General features: G+C 46.8%; 1 protein-coding gene across 1 annotated transcript; it reads right to left on the bottom strand.

Annotated features, from left to right (window-relative positions):
- Window positions 1-2,837: 2,837 nt before the first annotated feature.
- LOC119365449 lies at window positions 2,838-6,672 on the bottom strand. Its single transcript, XM_037631081.1, has 3 exons — window positions 6,170-6,672; window positions 3,764-3,852; window positions 2,838-3,176 (listed from the first exon to the last, which is right to left on the bottom strand). The coding sequence occupies exons 1-2, from the start codon at window positions 6,615-6,617 to the stop codon at window positions 3,788-3,790; spliced, it is 513 nt and encodes a 170-aa protein (XP_037486978.1). The 5' UTR covers window positions 6,618-6,672; the 3' UTR covers window positions 2,838-3,176; window positions 3,764-3,787.
- Window positions 6,673-14,104: the final 7,432 nt, after the last annotated feature.

Below are 14,104 nucleotides of genomic sequence, written 5' to 3'. Positions count from 1 at the left end.
CAAGCCTGCATGATTCAGCTTAGGACACGGGGCCAACCTCACATGCAGTGATTCCCCAGCTAGTGTCAAATATTTTGATGGCTAGTACCTCGGGAAAACGACAGACGAGATCGATCATGAGATTAGGGGGAGAGCAATGCCAGGCGACGATTGTCGATTTGGTTTGAGACCTCGGAAGAGTGCATGAGACTGAGAGGCACATGTGCAGACTTCACCAGTTAATTTTTTTTTCAAGTTCATGTGCACTTCTCTTCTTCGCCCTTGGCCATCTTAAATAAATTTAGTATAATTACTGGCCAGGAATTTGTAAATAAGCACTGGAAAAAGCATTAACCATATATGGTGGGAGCAAAAATTCGAGATGTTTCGTAAACTCTTTGAAAAGGAGAAGATATCAACTACCAGACTGAATGTCAGAGCGTTGGTTGGAAGGAAATGGTAGCCGCTCAGCCAGCCAGCCTACCTGAAACCAAACAGCTGCAGGTGTGAGTATTCAATGGGACGGCTTGGCTATCTGCCTATCCCCTACAAAAACAAGGCAAAATGGGTCTCCGGCACATGCGACCCGGAGAGACAGAGAGATGGTGTAGGATGGATGGTGGATTACATTGATTACATAGGCATATGGAGTCTAAGCATTAGAAAAGGGACTTGACACCAAATATATGTAGCCCACACACACACATTTAAAATCTTGAAAAGTTTGTATTTAGGCTCTTACTAGCTCTCGGATAGTTTAGGTGTGGTTGTAGACCTGTGCCAAATGTGCATCTATTGGGGTCTGTGAAGTTGTGAACACCGGAGACCAGTGTATGCATTATGCATCGGTCAGACAGACCACTAGTAGGAAACGACACACGGGTGTAGCCTCGAAGCGCGTCAGTGTGGTACTGCCAGTACAGCTTAGGGCTGTTAAGTACTCCCACTTGATTGTATTATCAGTTTTCTTCAGAAAGCAAGGGCGAGGACAGGACCCAAATCATGGCCCGTCCAGGGAGGGAGGGGGGCCAAGATTATTTGAAATCCTTTGGGCATTTCACATTCGAAACTAGCAGGACAGACGATCGAGGGAGGGCATGATTGGAGTGCCGGCGACAGGTAAAGAGGAAAAGGCGCGAGCACTGTGGGCGAACATGGCGCCAGCGACCTATCCAGCGTAGCGTAGCCTGCCACCAATGGCGAGAGGAAAGCAAAGCCCATGATGCATGTAGATGTAGGAGCCATGCCATGCCCCTGGCTTGCTTGGGACTTTGCTGTACCCAAGCCAATAAGACATGTCATGTCACATACTGCTGCTACCAGCACGGATACGGTAGGGCGATAATGGATGGGGGAGCGCCGTGATCCCAGGGAAGGATTGGCAGCTGCACCTGATGTTTCCCAACGCATGTTCAGGCGGGGCGCTCGCTGCTCATCGTGGGCTCGCCTGCTTGCTTTGCATGACGGGACGTCTGCCCGGGTCGTCTCCAATAACGATCCAGTGCTTTCCTGCCGCTGCGTCGGTGTGTCTGTCTGAAAGCGCTTGGAGGAGGAGAGGAGTGCGCCGCGATCATGGCGGCCATCTTTCAACGGGTGTCACCTCACTCACACGCCCACCATCCCACCTTGGCATAGCACTTGACCCATTGAAAGTTTGAACTGCATCCCCTAAAAATTCACTCGTTTCATACCAATTTTGCAACGAGTTCTCCATTGCAAGGAGCCTCGGCGTACATACACAGGCCATTGGAGCAGTTCTGCAGCGGTGTTCGTATCACCGAACGGAAAGCTCTGCAAGGAGTCTTATGACATCTCTTCAAGGAAACGGCTGCTTCTTACGTTTAAAGCAAACAATTCCATGGATATATAATCACGTCTAAGCTACGGAAAGCGAGGTACGTTTGGTGCTCCCAGAATACCAACAGCAGTGACAGCGATCCTGTCAAAAAAAAAAACAGCAGTGACAGCGATCCTGTCAAAATCAGCCAGGGCTCTTAGGCCTTCCACAATGTGTTCGATGCCACAACTCTGAAAAGTATGCCACGCAGACGATGATGCCAGATGAAATATATTTAGCACCGCCCGCACACTGTGAAAGAATTGGGCATCGATTGGGGGTCAGACCCACACATATAAACAAGTGTATATCAGCAACAGTTGCCCCACTAGCAGCGTCTTGCTCCTGCTCACTGCCGCTTCTTCCCTTGAGCATCAGGCTTAGTTTATTGCTTTGTTGGTTCTGGCATCGGAGCAAGTAGATGCTCCGGTTCCCAGAAATTTTTTTATGGCAGCGCTTGGGCAATGGAGAGCACCGGTGCCAAATGAAGTAAAGGTGAATTTGGCACCACTTTTGGCCTACATAGTGGAGGGCCTTAGGTGAGTGACGCGACGCGCCACCTGCCCCATGTAGAAAATTATAACACTACTTATCTGTCGACCACTGCTATAAACGGGAACAAATCGCACCAACAAAATTGTACAAAATCAACATCACCTAGAATTGTACGCATTTCATCAACATCACCCTAACGGTCGCAACATAAATAAAAGAATAAAGACACTTCTCAAAACCAACGATGCCGACATAGTACTGTACCTTTGTCTATACCAATATTCTCCCTGATCAAGACGCTACTGACTTTAGTCTAGTACTCTAGTATATGATCTACCAGGGCTTCAAACTTTAGTAAAGAAAAAGAAGCATTCATTACCACAGAGTTTATTTGGAGTGGCCGACATGGAAATGACAGAAAGGAACAGTCTTCTTTTCCTGCGCAAAATATGCCTGCGATCAAACTCCAGGGCATCAACAACCGACTAAAACAGTTGATTTCTGCAGCAAGAGGCAACGTACAACAGGTTCGGCAAGAAATCTGTATTAACATTACCAACTGACGCCGACAACCCGTGGAGCTGACGGGTGCCCGTACAAGCAGAAATAATCCACAAAGAATAGTTGGTACATCATACAACTTCAGCTCAGAGAGCAGTCAAAGGGCACATGACACTAGGCTGTGTTGTAATACAAATTCATCATATTTCATCTTAAGCACGCATGATCTACCAAGAAGAGACGGGCAATGAGGCGGCTCATTATTGTCGCTAGGGTCTCTTAAGACACCTATATCGTCTATATGTACAGCCATCAGCAGGGTTTTACTTCTCCGAGCTGAGTCTTCCTGTGTCCACCTGGGGATCTGCACAACATAACATCTTAGGCTCAGATTTGCTTCTGAATGAAGCTCAGAACAGACAAAAGCTCATTCAGGTCGCAGAGAAAATGACTCCTTACCAAACTATTTCATAGGTATTCAATTTGAGTGTTAGGTAACAAGTCATGTTCTCTTACTATGAATGGTTTATACTGGATTACTGGACGGATGTTTTTAGATAAACTAAGGTAAACACTAGTCGACGACTGTCAATCAGCAAGGGCCCCTGCATCACATTATCCGTAATAACACTTGCCCAAAAGTGGCAATAGTAACATTCCAGGTGATGATAATCGGAGCCAGCAAGTTATCCACTCTAGTCTATCGCAAATGAACTGCAGTAAGCTACTGTATTATTTTACTCTTTCCAGCAAAAAGGGTATTAGTGTTGACATCATCAGAGCATGCACGAAAAGGATATATCATGTGTAGATGGCGGCATAATGTGACAACAATAAAACAAGACACACCTAAAGGCTAGAGTTCAAATCAAATGGTGGCATAGAATACCAATGACAGTTAGACCAATAGAGTAACTAAAACATTATCCTAAGGAATGTGAACAAACTTACCCCAGGTAAACTTGCAAGGACAAATTAGCTTTCCTCATCATCAGTTTTAGCATTTTTCCTTGACTTCTTCACTGGATGCCAAACTTTCCCTTTAACAGAAACTAATTATTAGCTTACCAAACAATAATGAAGAGCACAGCCAAAAGGGGAAGTTCCAATCTAACAATCAAGGTCTTGCATGCACATGCATCTATTAACTCATAAGACTCATGGATAATCTGTAACCAATGTAATCAAACTACACTCAGTCCATCACCTCTTCCAAAACATAAATCTAACTCAAAACCAGACAGTACTCAACATAAGCCTCACACACCAAATCATATCTGGTACAAGACAGTTGTAACCATTTTGGGCCTCAAGGTAGCAGTAGCGCAGTATGCTAGACCCAATATATATACCCTACATAATTCTAATAGTGGAAAACAGCATCAAATGTCCAACCCACCAATGTTTATAAGACAACTCCTTAGTTGTCGAACACATGACTAGATGTCTCAACCAACCCAGGTTTTCTTTATTTTGGCGCCACTATATATATGATGTCTGATGTTTCAATATTTCTTTTATGATGGTTGTACGACACAACAGGCATCACATGACAAACCAATATCAGCAACCTCTACCTAGAGTGGAAAAGAAGAAGCCTGCTCACACATCAAGTCCAAATTCTAAGGCCCACCAGGATATCCTTCTCTATGTCTACCGATCTGCTTATAACCGTTGTCTAGACAAATTAAAATATAAGCACCTTTATGGCGCTAATATTACTTGGTCAAGTACAAAAATGTTTAAAAATAATTAGATGCTGCATAGAAAACAACAAGAGACTCTACCAAAAGTCAAGGTTTCTCCTTAAAAAATCAAGTTTTTGGACCTTTCTCTTCTCTTAGAGAGGAGATCAAAGGATATGTCTGTCAGACCAACAACGTTCAAAACCTAAATATACTGAACACAAATAAAGCATAAGAAACAGGATGAATGTTTGTGAGTATATATGGGCATGGAGGCTAGTATAGCATGTATACAGGATTTTCAGTATTGCTACTGTTATGGTGTTTCGTTGTACGACCGTCATACATATGAAGTCATTTAAGTCGTATGCGAATCATTATCATTTTCATACCAGTTATAACCTCACTGAATACTGACTGTTAAACCTCCAACTGAAGAATGTTCTATTACATAAGGGCACCACTCCTGGGCCTGGTTATACTACTAGGATCACTAGTAACTTGCAAGACTTAATTTAAAGACACTAGATCAAATAAATGACTACCTCATGAAAAAAAAGTATTTTTCGCATAACAGTTATGTGGAGGATCTCAGAGCATCCACATACACTATAAAGTCATGGTGATCCGACCTATGTACACTGCATTGAATTTGAATGGATTAATTATCTTCAACCAGAAAGGCAAAATTTCCAGTATTAAATTGTGGATTAGGAGGTCTGTTAGGTTGTTAAGATTCATCAGGCAAAGACAAATAACTTGCAGAAATGCAGATGCATATGCCAATTAACATAAAACTGCATAAAAATTACAGTCAGCTAGTAGAATCATCATGGCCTGCATGAGCTAACAAAAGGAGTATTCATCTTAAACAAAACAATATTAAGTTAAACAATCACGATCGCTACAGCACAGTGACACGTATTTGGATGTGCATTCCAGAAAATATCACAATCACTAACTGCACTATCCATTTTGAAAGTGTACGCAATGATACTATAACCATGCAGTTGAATTTGGTGAACCAGCAAAACAGAATAACATAATAGTACAGGCAAAAGCATGAAATGGAACAGAGAAAAATGATTTATCAGAAGTTTTCTGTATCCCACAAACTATGTCATTTGTCATCTACTATGGAAAAATCCTCATAACTTCCTATACCTATTAAAATGGCCTATCATACATGTTTCATCAGGTAGCATATCTCCCATACTAAATTTCACATGGTGGAAGTGGTACAGCAGAAAAATAATAATATATATTTTGCATAAACTAAATCATCCAAACACATATCAAATGTCCATAGCGAGCAATTTATCAGGCACCGCATAATATATAACCCAAAGCTAATGATATGCACAGTCTATCATGGTTGATTAGGATTGATTTCACTTGGGGGAGAAACAGAATTCCAAGAACATGTTATAAAGCGCCAAATGGTCCATGATTTATAACTGCAGAAGGTCAAGTATCCAGCTAGAGGATAGAGAATGGTAAGACATCATTGTACGTGTTTGAATTTTCCGGCTTTAGCATTCATTTTGGATGCCAGGGGCAGATGCGCCCTTCCGTGCTTCGCCCACAGATTAAACGTGGCAGCTCAGCTCCAAGGCTATGCACCCATAACACATCATCATTTCGCAATCCAAACAAGTCTCATCGACCTCACCTTGGACGAAATAGGCCTCTGACGGCCAGCCCCGCTGCGTGGTGAAGCACATGGCCTCCTCCTTAGTCATCGCGGCCTTAACCATGGTGGCTCTCGCCATCTCCGCCGTATCGACGGCGCCCCTCGCGCTGTAGACGACCGTGCCGACGAGATCGGACACCCCGAGCGGCCGCCGCATCGGCGGCACCCAGTACGATCCCCCAGGCACGAAGGGGAGCCACTCCGGAGCGGCCCGCCGCACTAGGACACCGCGGATGGCGTCGTTCAGGCGCCCCATCCCCATCGGCTCCTCCGCGGAGTCGCCGGATGAGGTGGAGGAGGCGGATTCCTCGGAGAGGTCGATCTCGATCAGCTCCACCTTGTCTGAGAGGGCGCGGTGGGGCTGCAGGGAGGACCCCGGAGCGGCCGGGCGGCCTAGGGTTAGGGTTCGCGCGAGGAGGCGGGCCATGGTAGATGGCTAGGGGATCGCGCGGATAATGGGAAGATTTGACACGCGACTCGCCCCAGACGGAGACGAAGACGATGGAGGTTGTGCGTGGGGCCCGCGTGTCATCGGCAGTGAGCGAATCGGTGGCTGGCGCGCGGGGTCCAACCCGTGGTCAAGGGGAAATGCAATTTCTAAGTCTCAAATGCATTTTATTTCTTTTACGCTTTTTTTAGCAGAGTACAATCAAAGTCGCTCAAATACATGAGCATGCACCCACCCCATGAACGCTTTCACGCACACTCTACCCCCTATAAACACCTCCAAGAGCCTGCATATCATTTTGAGATTTGTGAAGTCGCCACAGACGCCGTCGTTGTCGACATAACATGTATTTTTCACTCTGATATGTTTCTTTTCATTTGTTTTTTTAGACAACTGTTTTATTTCCGAGATGATTTCTGGAGGAAAACGAAGGCGCAAAGCTCAAGCTATAGACGGGAAAGATGAGATCTCACCGTTTTATTTCTTTTATTAATTAATTAAAGTTTTGCTTTTTCTCTATAGTTACACAACATATATTTTCCCTTGTGATTTTTTTTTGCATTTTTAGTCTTGAGGCAATTATCCTTTTTTCGAGATGATTTATGGAGAACAAGGACACAAAGCTCGAGCCATAGACGAGACGCCGCACCCACCAACCTCGCCAAGGGGAGGTGGTAAATGGGCACCGGAGAATGAGGGTTTTCGAGGGATGGGCGGAGCGGGGCGGCAACAACTCAACGAAGGAGGTGGCTCAGGCGTTGCGGCAACACACGGGCTGCAACTGGTGGGAGATAATGATGGACGACAAGTGGTAGCATGCCAGTGATATTGTGGCAGTGGCAGATCTAGTGAGGGAACCATCATGGCACCCCTCTAGTTTTCAACATATATTAGACACTAATCGTACAACAATCGAATGCTATTGGAGGAGTGATACGTCTTCAACGTTTCTATAATATTTGATTGCTCCATGCTACTTTGTCTATTGTTTTGGACTATAATGGGCTTTATTTTTCGCTTTTATATTATTTTTGGGACTAACCTATTAACCGGAGGCCCAACCCAGAATTGTTGTTTTTTGTCTATTTCAGTGTTCCGAAGAAACGGAATATCAAACGGAGTCCAAACGGAATGAAACCTTCGGAAACGTGATCTTCTCACCGAACGTGATCTAGGAGACTTTGAACCTACTCCAAGAAGTGTCAGAGGCGGTCACGAGGGTGGGGGGCGCGCCCTCCCCCCTGGGCGCGCCCCCTTCCTCGTGGCCCCCCTGACGCTCCACCGACGTACTCCTTCCTCCTATATATACCTACGTACCCCCAACAGATCGGGGACGGAGCCAAAAACCTAATTCCACCGCCGCAACTTTCTATATCCGCGAGATCCCATCTTGGGGCCTGTTCCAGAACTCCGCCGGAGGGGGCATCTACCACGGAGGGCTTCTACATCATCACCATAGCCCCTCCGATGAAGTGTGAGTAGTTTACTTCAGACCTTCGGGTCCATAGTTAGTAGCTAGATGGCTTCTTCTCCCTTTTTGGATCTCAATACAATGTTCTCCCCCTCTCTCATGGAGATCTATTCGATGTAATATTCTTTTTGTGGTGTGTTTGTTGAGACCGATGAATTGTGGGTTTATGATCCAGCTTATCTATGGAAAATATTTGATTCTTTTCTGAATTCTTTTATGTATGATTGAGTTATCTTTGCAAGTCTCTTCGAATTATCCGTTTGGTTTGGCCAACTAGATTGGTAGTTCTTGCAATGGGAGAAGTGCTTAGCTTTGGGTTCAATCTTGCGGTGACCTTACCCAGTGACAGAAAGGGTTGCAAGGCACGTATTGTATTGTTGCCATCAAGGATAACAAGATGGGGTATTTATCATATTGCATGAATTTATTCCTCTACATCATGTCATCTTGCTTAAGGCGTTACTCTGTTTTTAACTTAATACTCTAGATGCATGCTGGATAGCGGTCGATGAGTGGAGTAATAGTAGTAGATGCAGAATCGTTTCAGTCTACTTGTCACGGACGTGATGCCTATATACATGATCATTGCCTGGATAACCTCATACTATGCTCAATTCTGTCAATTGCTCAACAGTAATTTGTTCACCCACCGTAGAATACTTATGCTCTTGAGAGAAGCCACTAGTGAAACCTATGGCCCCCGGGTCTATTCTCATCATATCAATCTCCATCACTTTATTTACTTGCTTTTGCTTTTACTTTTTACTTTGCATCTTTATACCAAAAATACCAAAAATATTATCTCTATCAGATCTCACCCTCGTAAGTGACTGTGAAGGGATTGACAACCCCTAAGCGTTGGTTGCGAGTAGCTATCGTTTTGTGCAGGTACGAGGGACTTGCGCGTGGTCTCCTACTGGATTGATACCTTGGTTCTCAAAAACTAAGGGAAATACTTACGCTAGTGTGCTGCATCATCCTCTCCTCTTCGGGGAAATCCAACGCAAGCTCGAGACATAGCAAGGAGTTTCTTTTATCAAATTGTGATGATTTTTAGATCAAATTGAACTATTTAACACCCCGATGCAAGGACTCTAGGTCTGTCATTGTGTTGTGGAGAGGAGGAAGATGATGGAACCAATAGGGGGGAAATGACTGAACCAGGTGGATGAGGTGATTCCTCGAATAGGTCGATCTCGATCAGCTTCACCTTGTCCAAGAGGGCGCGGTGGGGGTGCAGTGAGGACCTCAGAGCGGTAGGGCACCCTAGGGTTAGGGTTCACGCGAGGAGGCGGACCATGGTAGGTAGATGACACGCAGGGTTAGGGCGGAGTAGCCCCAAACCGGTATCCTAGGGTTTCGAGTGGTGAGGCGGTGCGCGAGGCGATCTCAGAGGCGCAAGGCTAGGGTTTTGAAGATCGCCGGCTTATATGCTCTCCGATCGCCGGTACGCTGCAGTTTGATTGCTCGAGGTGATCAAGGGGGGACCTTTGCGTCCTTTCCCACCCTTGGGGTCACTGGGTGGAGGGGATCGGGGGGAGGCCGGGCGAACTGATGGCGGAATCGAGCGCCACGGGGGGAAGGAGGGGAAAGATGAAGGAGACTGAGACGGTCGAGCAGATGATGGATCGTTTGGATCTTACGGAGAAGGAGAAAACGAAGCGTGTGATTGATGAGGAGGAAGAAGAGAGGATCGAAGAACCCTGTGCACTAATCGGGAAGGTTTTGTTTCGGGAGGCGTTTCATGTCAATACCATTGAGGAGGCCCTGCGCCCGGCGTGGGGCAACCCGAGGGGTCTAAGCTTCCGGCCAAAAGGAGAGAATGTTTTTCTAGCTAGTTTCGCTATCAAGCGGGACTGTGATCGGATCTTTGAAGGAGGTCCATGGATGGTGGTAAAGCACTGTGTGGTTTAGAGAGGTTTAACATCAGATCGCGTCCTTCAGAGCTTAAGTTCGATAAGATCAAGATTTGGGCGCGGGTGATCAACCTCCCGTTTAATCTGTTATGTCTGCCGTGGCCAAAGCGTATTGCAGGCATGGTGGGAGAGGTGGTAGCACTGGATGCGGATGAGAAAGGATTTGCCTCTGGGGATTGCCTCCGGTTTAGGGCTTGGATCAAAGTAGATGAATCTCTGATGCGCTGGGTGCAACTCGAAAGGGCTAAAACAAAGGAAACGGAATTTTTTTGATATCCAATATGAGAACTTGCCATATTTCTACTTCTCATGTGGGTTGTTGGGACATGCTGAACTAATATGTCCAACACCTGCTGGGAGGGATGAGCATGGAAGACCGCCATACAGGGAGGCACTCAAGTTCGTGGCTAGCAAGAATAAGAGTTGGGGCAGAGCACCAACCTACAAGCAAGAGGCCACCGGAGATATGGGTGGACAGAAGGAAACGGGAGAAAGAGAGGAAGATGTAGAGCCGAGACTGGAGGTGAACTCGCCGGAGAAACCAATCGCTGGCAGAGTTAAGCATACGGTTTATCAGTTCAATGCAAGGGGGAGAGGTGCAAACGGCAGAGGAGGCAGGACGGGCCGAGGGGCATCCATCTATCGCAGGGTCGACATGAATATTTCAGCTGGAAGAGGCGGGGGAAACGGGCCTATGCTACTGCAAGATACAGAAACCGTGATGAGGAGGAGGAATCGTCTGGTTCATGGGAGGATAGCAGGGATTCGAAGAAGAAGAAAGCACAGGAAGAAGATGCAACTTTCCACACGGAGGCTGAGATCCAGCCCCGCGAGCAGCAATGAATTGCATATCATGGAACTGTCACGGGCTTGGGAACCCGGAGACAGTTCGAGAACTTCACGACTTGGTGAAGAGAGAAGCTCCCTCCCTAGTCTTTGTATCGGAGACAAAGATTGAGGGAAGAAGGTGAAAGGATCGATATGGTTGACTAGAGGGGGGGTGAATAGGCAACTAACAATTTTTAGACTTTTCTTTAACAATTTAAACCTTGCAATGAAATAGGTTGTCTAGATGTGCAACTACGTGGACAACCTATATGATGCAAAGACAATAAGCACACAAGCAAGCAATAGATACAACTCAAGTAAGCTTGCAAAAGTAAAGGGACAAGATAACCAAGAGTGGAGCTGGTGGAGACGAGGATGTGTTACCGAAGTTCCTTCCTTTTAAGAGGAAGTACGTCTCCGTTAGAGCGGCGTGGAGGCACAATGCCCCCCAAGAAGCCACTAGGGCCACCGTAATCTCCTCACGCCCTCACACAATGCGAGATGCCGTGATTCCACTATTGGAGCCCTTGAAGGTGGCAAGCGGACCTTTACAAACAAGATTGGGGCTATCTCCACAACACTTTGAGGCTCCCAACAACACCACAAAGCTTCACCACAATGGAGTATGGCTTCGAGGTGACCTCAACCGTCTAGGGTGCTCAACACCCAAGAGTAACAAGATCCGCTAGGGATAAGTGGGGGGAATCAAATTTCTCTTGGTGGAAGTGTAGATCTGGGCCTTCTCAACCAATCCCGAGCAAATCAACAAGTTTGATTGGCTAGGGAGAGAGATCGGGCGAAAATGGAGCTTGGAGCAACAATGGAGCTTTGGGGGAAAGAGGTAGGTCAACTTTGGGGAAGAAGACCCCTTTATATAATGGAGGGATCAATCCAACCATTATCCCACTGAGCAGCCCCGCACAGAGCGGTACTACCGCTAGGGAAGGGCGGTACTACCGCTCCGGGCGGTACTACCGCTCAACCCAGCGGTACTGCCGCGCTGACAGGGCCCTGACCCCAGGGCAGTACTACCGTGGGGGTAGGCGCGGTACTACCGCTTGGAGCGGTACTACCGCCACAACTACCGCCCTTAGTACCGCAAAACCCGACACGAAAAACATCGTTCTCGAATTGAGGCGGCAGTAGCCCGGAAGCACTGCGGTACTACGGCCGAAGACCCCAAGCGGTACTACCATTCGGAGAGCGGTACTACCGCTGGGGAGCTTCGGCAGTACTACCGCTATGGGTCGCGGTACTACCGCTGGGGCAGAGCAAAGCATACTAAGGGGAAAACGACAGCTCCAATGAAGCAGAAAGAAAAATGATGGGTGTGATATGGATGTGTACGTGTTGATTCCACCCTAGTCTTACCAAAGCGGATCCCCTCTTGATAGTACGGTGACTCCTACGAAACTAGTCCACCAACAACGAAACGAAGGAGCTACACCGTCTTGAATAAGAACACCGAGGGGAGATAATCGTCTCGTGCCAAAGGATGAATCTCTGAAAGAACTTAACGCACACGATTAGTCCGCACAAGCATTGTCATCAATCACCAAAACATATTGGGGATAAATATGCCCTTACAATCTCCCCCTTTTTGGTGGATTGATGACAATACGGGATTTGCGCAAAGAGAGATATAGAACAAGCGCAAAAACCCCAACGTCCTAAAATGTAGATGAGCTCCCCCTAGATGTGTGCTATCTAGATAAGTGCTTTGGACTGCACAGCACACATACTAGGATCAACGCTCCCCCTACATTTTAGAGACCAACCACCTAAGTGGAGTAAAAGAAAGAAGCAAAGATAACTTAACAGGATAAGCATGCAACTCATAAGTTAACTTAACAGGATAAGCATAGCAAAGATAACTTAACAGGATAAGCATGCAACTCATAAGCTAGATAGTGACATAGATAAAGATACTGGAAAGATAAGATAGCATATGTCTCACACCATATGACTCGAGCTTAGGTCTCACTGACACAACTTAGGTCTCACTGACACAAACCAAACGCGAGGAAAACACAACCACAGAAGACGGAAGACACAAAGCACAAAGCACAAATCCCTAAACTCTCTCCCCCTTTGGCATCGAGACACCAAAAAGGAGAGGGAGTGTTGCTACGGCTCCAAGTGAGAGCAAACGAGGAACACACACATCAGAGCTCAGAGGGATCATCTGCACCACCGTCGTCAGTCTGGAAGTGCTCGGCATCAGAATCGGTCCACGGGCAGTGCTGTTGAATCCACTCCTCCTCCTCGGTAAGCTGATCCTCAGATCCACTAATCACAGTAGCACCCATCTGACGCATGGGCTCCTTGTGGCGACCTCGGGCCTTCTTCTCAGCCACATGAGTCATGTACTGACCGTGAGACTCCATGCAGAACAACTTCTTCACCTTGAGCTTGAGTTTCTTGGCCCAAGAGGGCTCTGCCTCAGAAGGCACGTAGTCATCATCTTCATCCTCAGCCTCAGCCCCAATCTCCTCCTCAGTCTCCATGGCAGCAGCAGATGAAGGAACTCCAGTCCTAGGGGTCCGAGTGCCCCAGTTATCCTTCTTCCTCAGACGCTTGACATCGTGAGAGACCAACTCTCCAGTCTCCAGCAACACCTTGGGATAGACATGATCCCAGGCCTTCTCAATGAGCAGCATGATGAACGGACCATAAATCGGGCACTTGCGCTCAGAGATAGCAGATAGCAGCTCAGACCACATAACATGAGAGATATCCAAGGACTCTCCGGTGTTCTGTCCCTTCTCACGCTGGCAGAAGAGAAGCATGTCCACGAGATAGGAGTGAACCTGGTCCAGATTCCCGATACGAGGGAAAAGAGTCTCTCTGAAGATACTGTGAAGGATATCCAGATAGGCAGGCAGCTCATAGGTTTCCTTCTTCGTCTCAGGGTTGATCCTCAGAGTGCAGTAGGGCCATAGGGCTTGCTTGTGAGTGGCACTGGCGCGACGATGGGGGCGAAAGCCGACAGAAGACTCAAGACCTAGATATTCCACCCCAATCAACTCCATGAAAGCTTTCCACTTGAATGAAAGCAACTTGCCATTGGTCATCCAAGTCAGTGTCCTGTCCTCATCAGTCCCAAGGTGAACCGTGGCATAGAATTGGGCCACAATATCAGCATCATAGTCCTTGTTGAATTGCATGATCCCGGGAATGTTTAGTTGAGTGCACATCTGAAGAGCTTCACCAAAGTATTCAGGATCGTTCTCCATATGCTCGGTGTCGAT

The sequence above is a fragment of the Triticum dicoccoides genome, chromosome 2B (genome assembly GCF_002162155.2).
Source record: "Triticum dicoccoides isolate Atlit2015 ecotype Zavitan chromosome 2B, WEW_v2.0, whole genome shotgun sequence".
Taxonomy (NCBI): domain Eukaryota; kingdom Viridiplantae; phylum Streptophyta; class Magnoliopsida; order Poales; family Poaceae; genus Triticum; species Triticum dicoccoides.
The sequence above is the reverse complement of the archived record's forward strand: the minus strand, read 5'-3'. Positions and strand labels throughout refer to the sequence as shown.

What these genes read in the sequence shown, in the direction of transcription:
- LOC119365449 (XM_037631081.1), bottom strand. Translation starts at nt 6,617, where the DNA reads ATGGCCCGCCTCCTCGCGCGAACCCTAACCCTAGGCCGCCCGGCCGCT. An exon ending in AGAGGCCTATTTCGTCCAAG is followed by an intron (nt 3,853 to 6,169) that starts GTGAGGTCGATG and finishes TTTCTGTTAAAG; the next exon opens with GGAAAGTTTGGCATCCAGTG.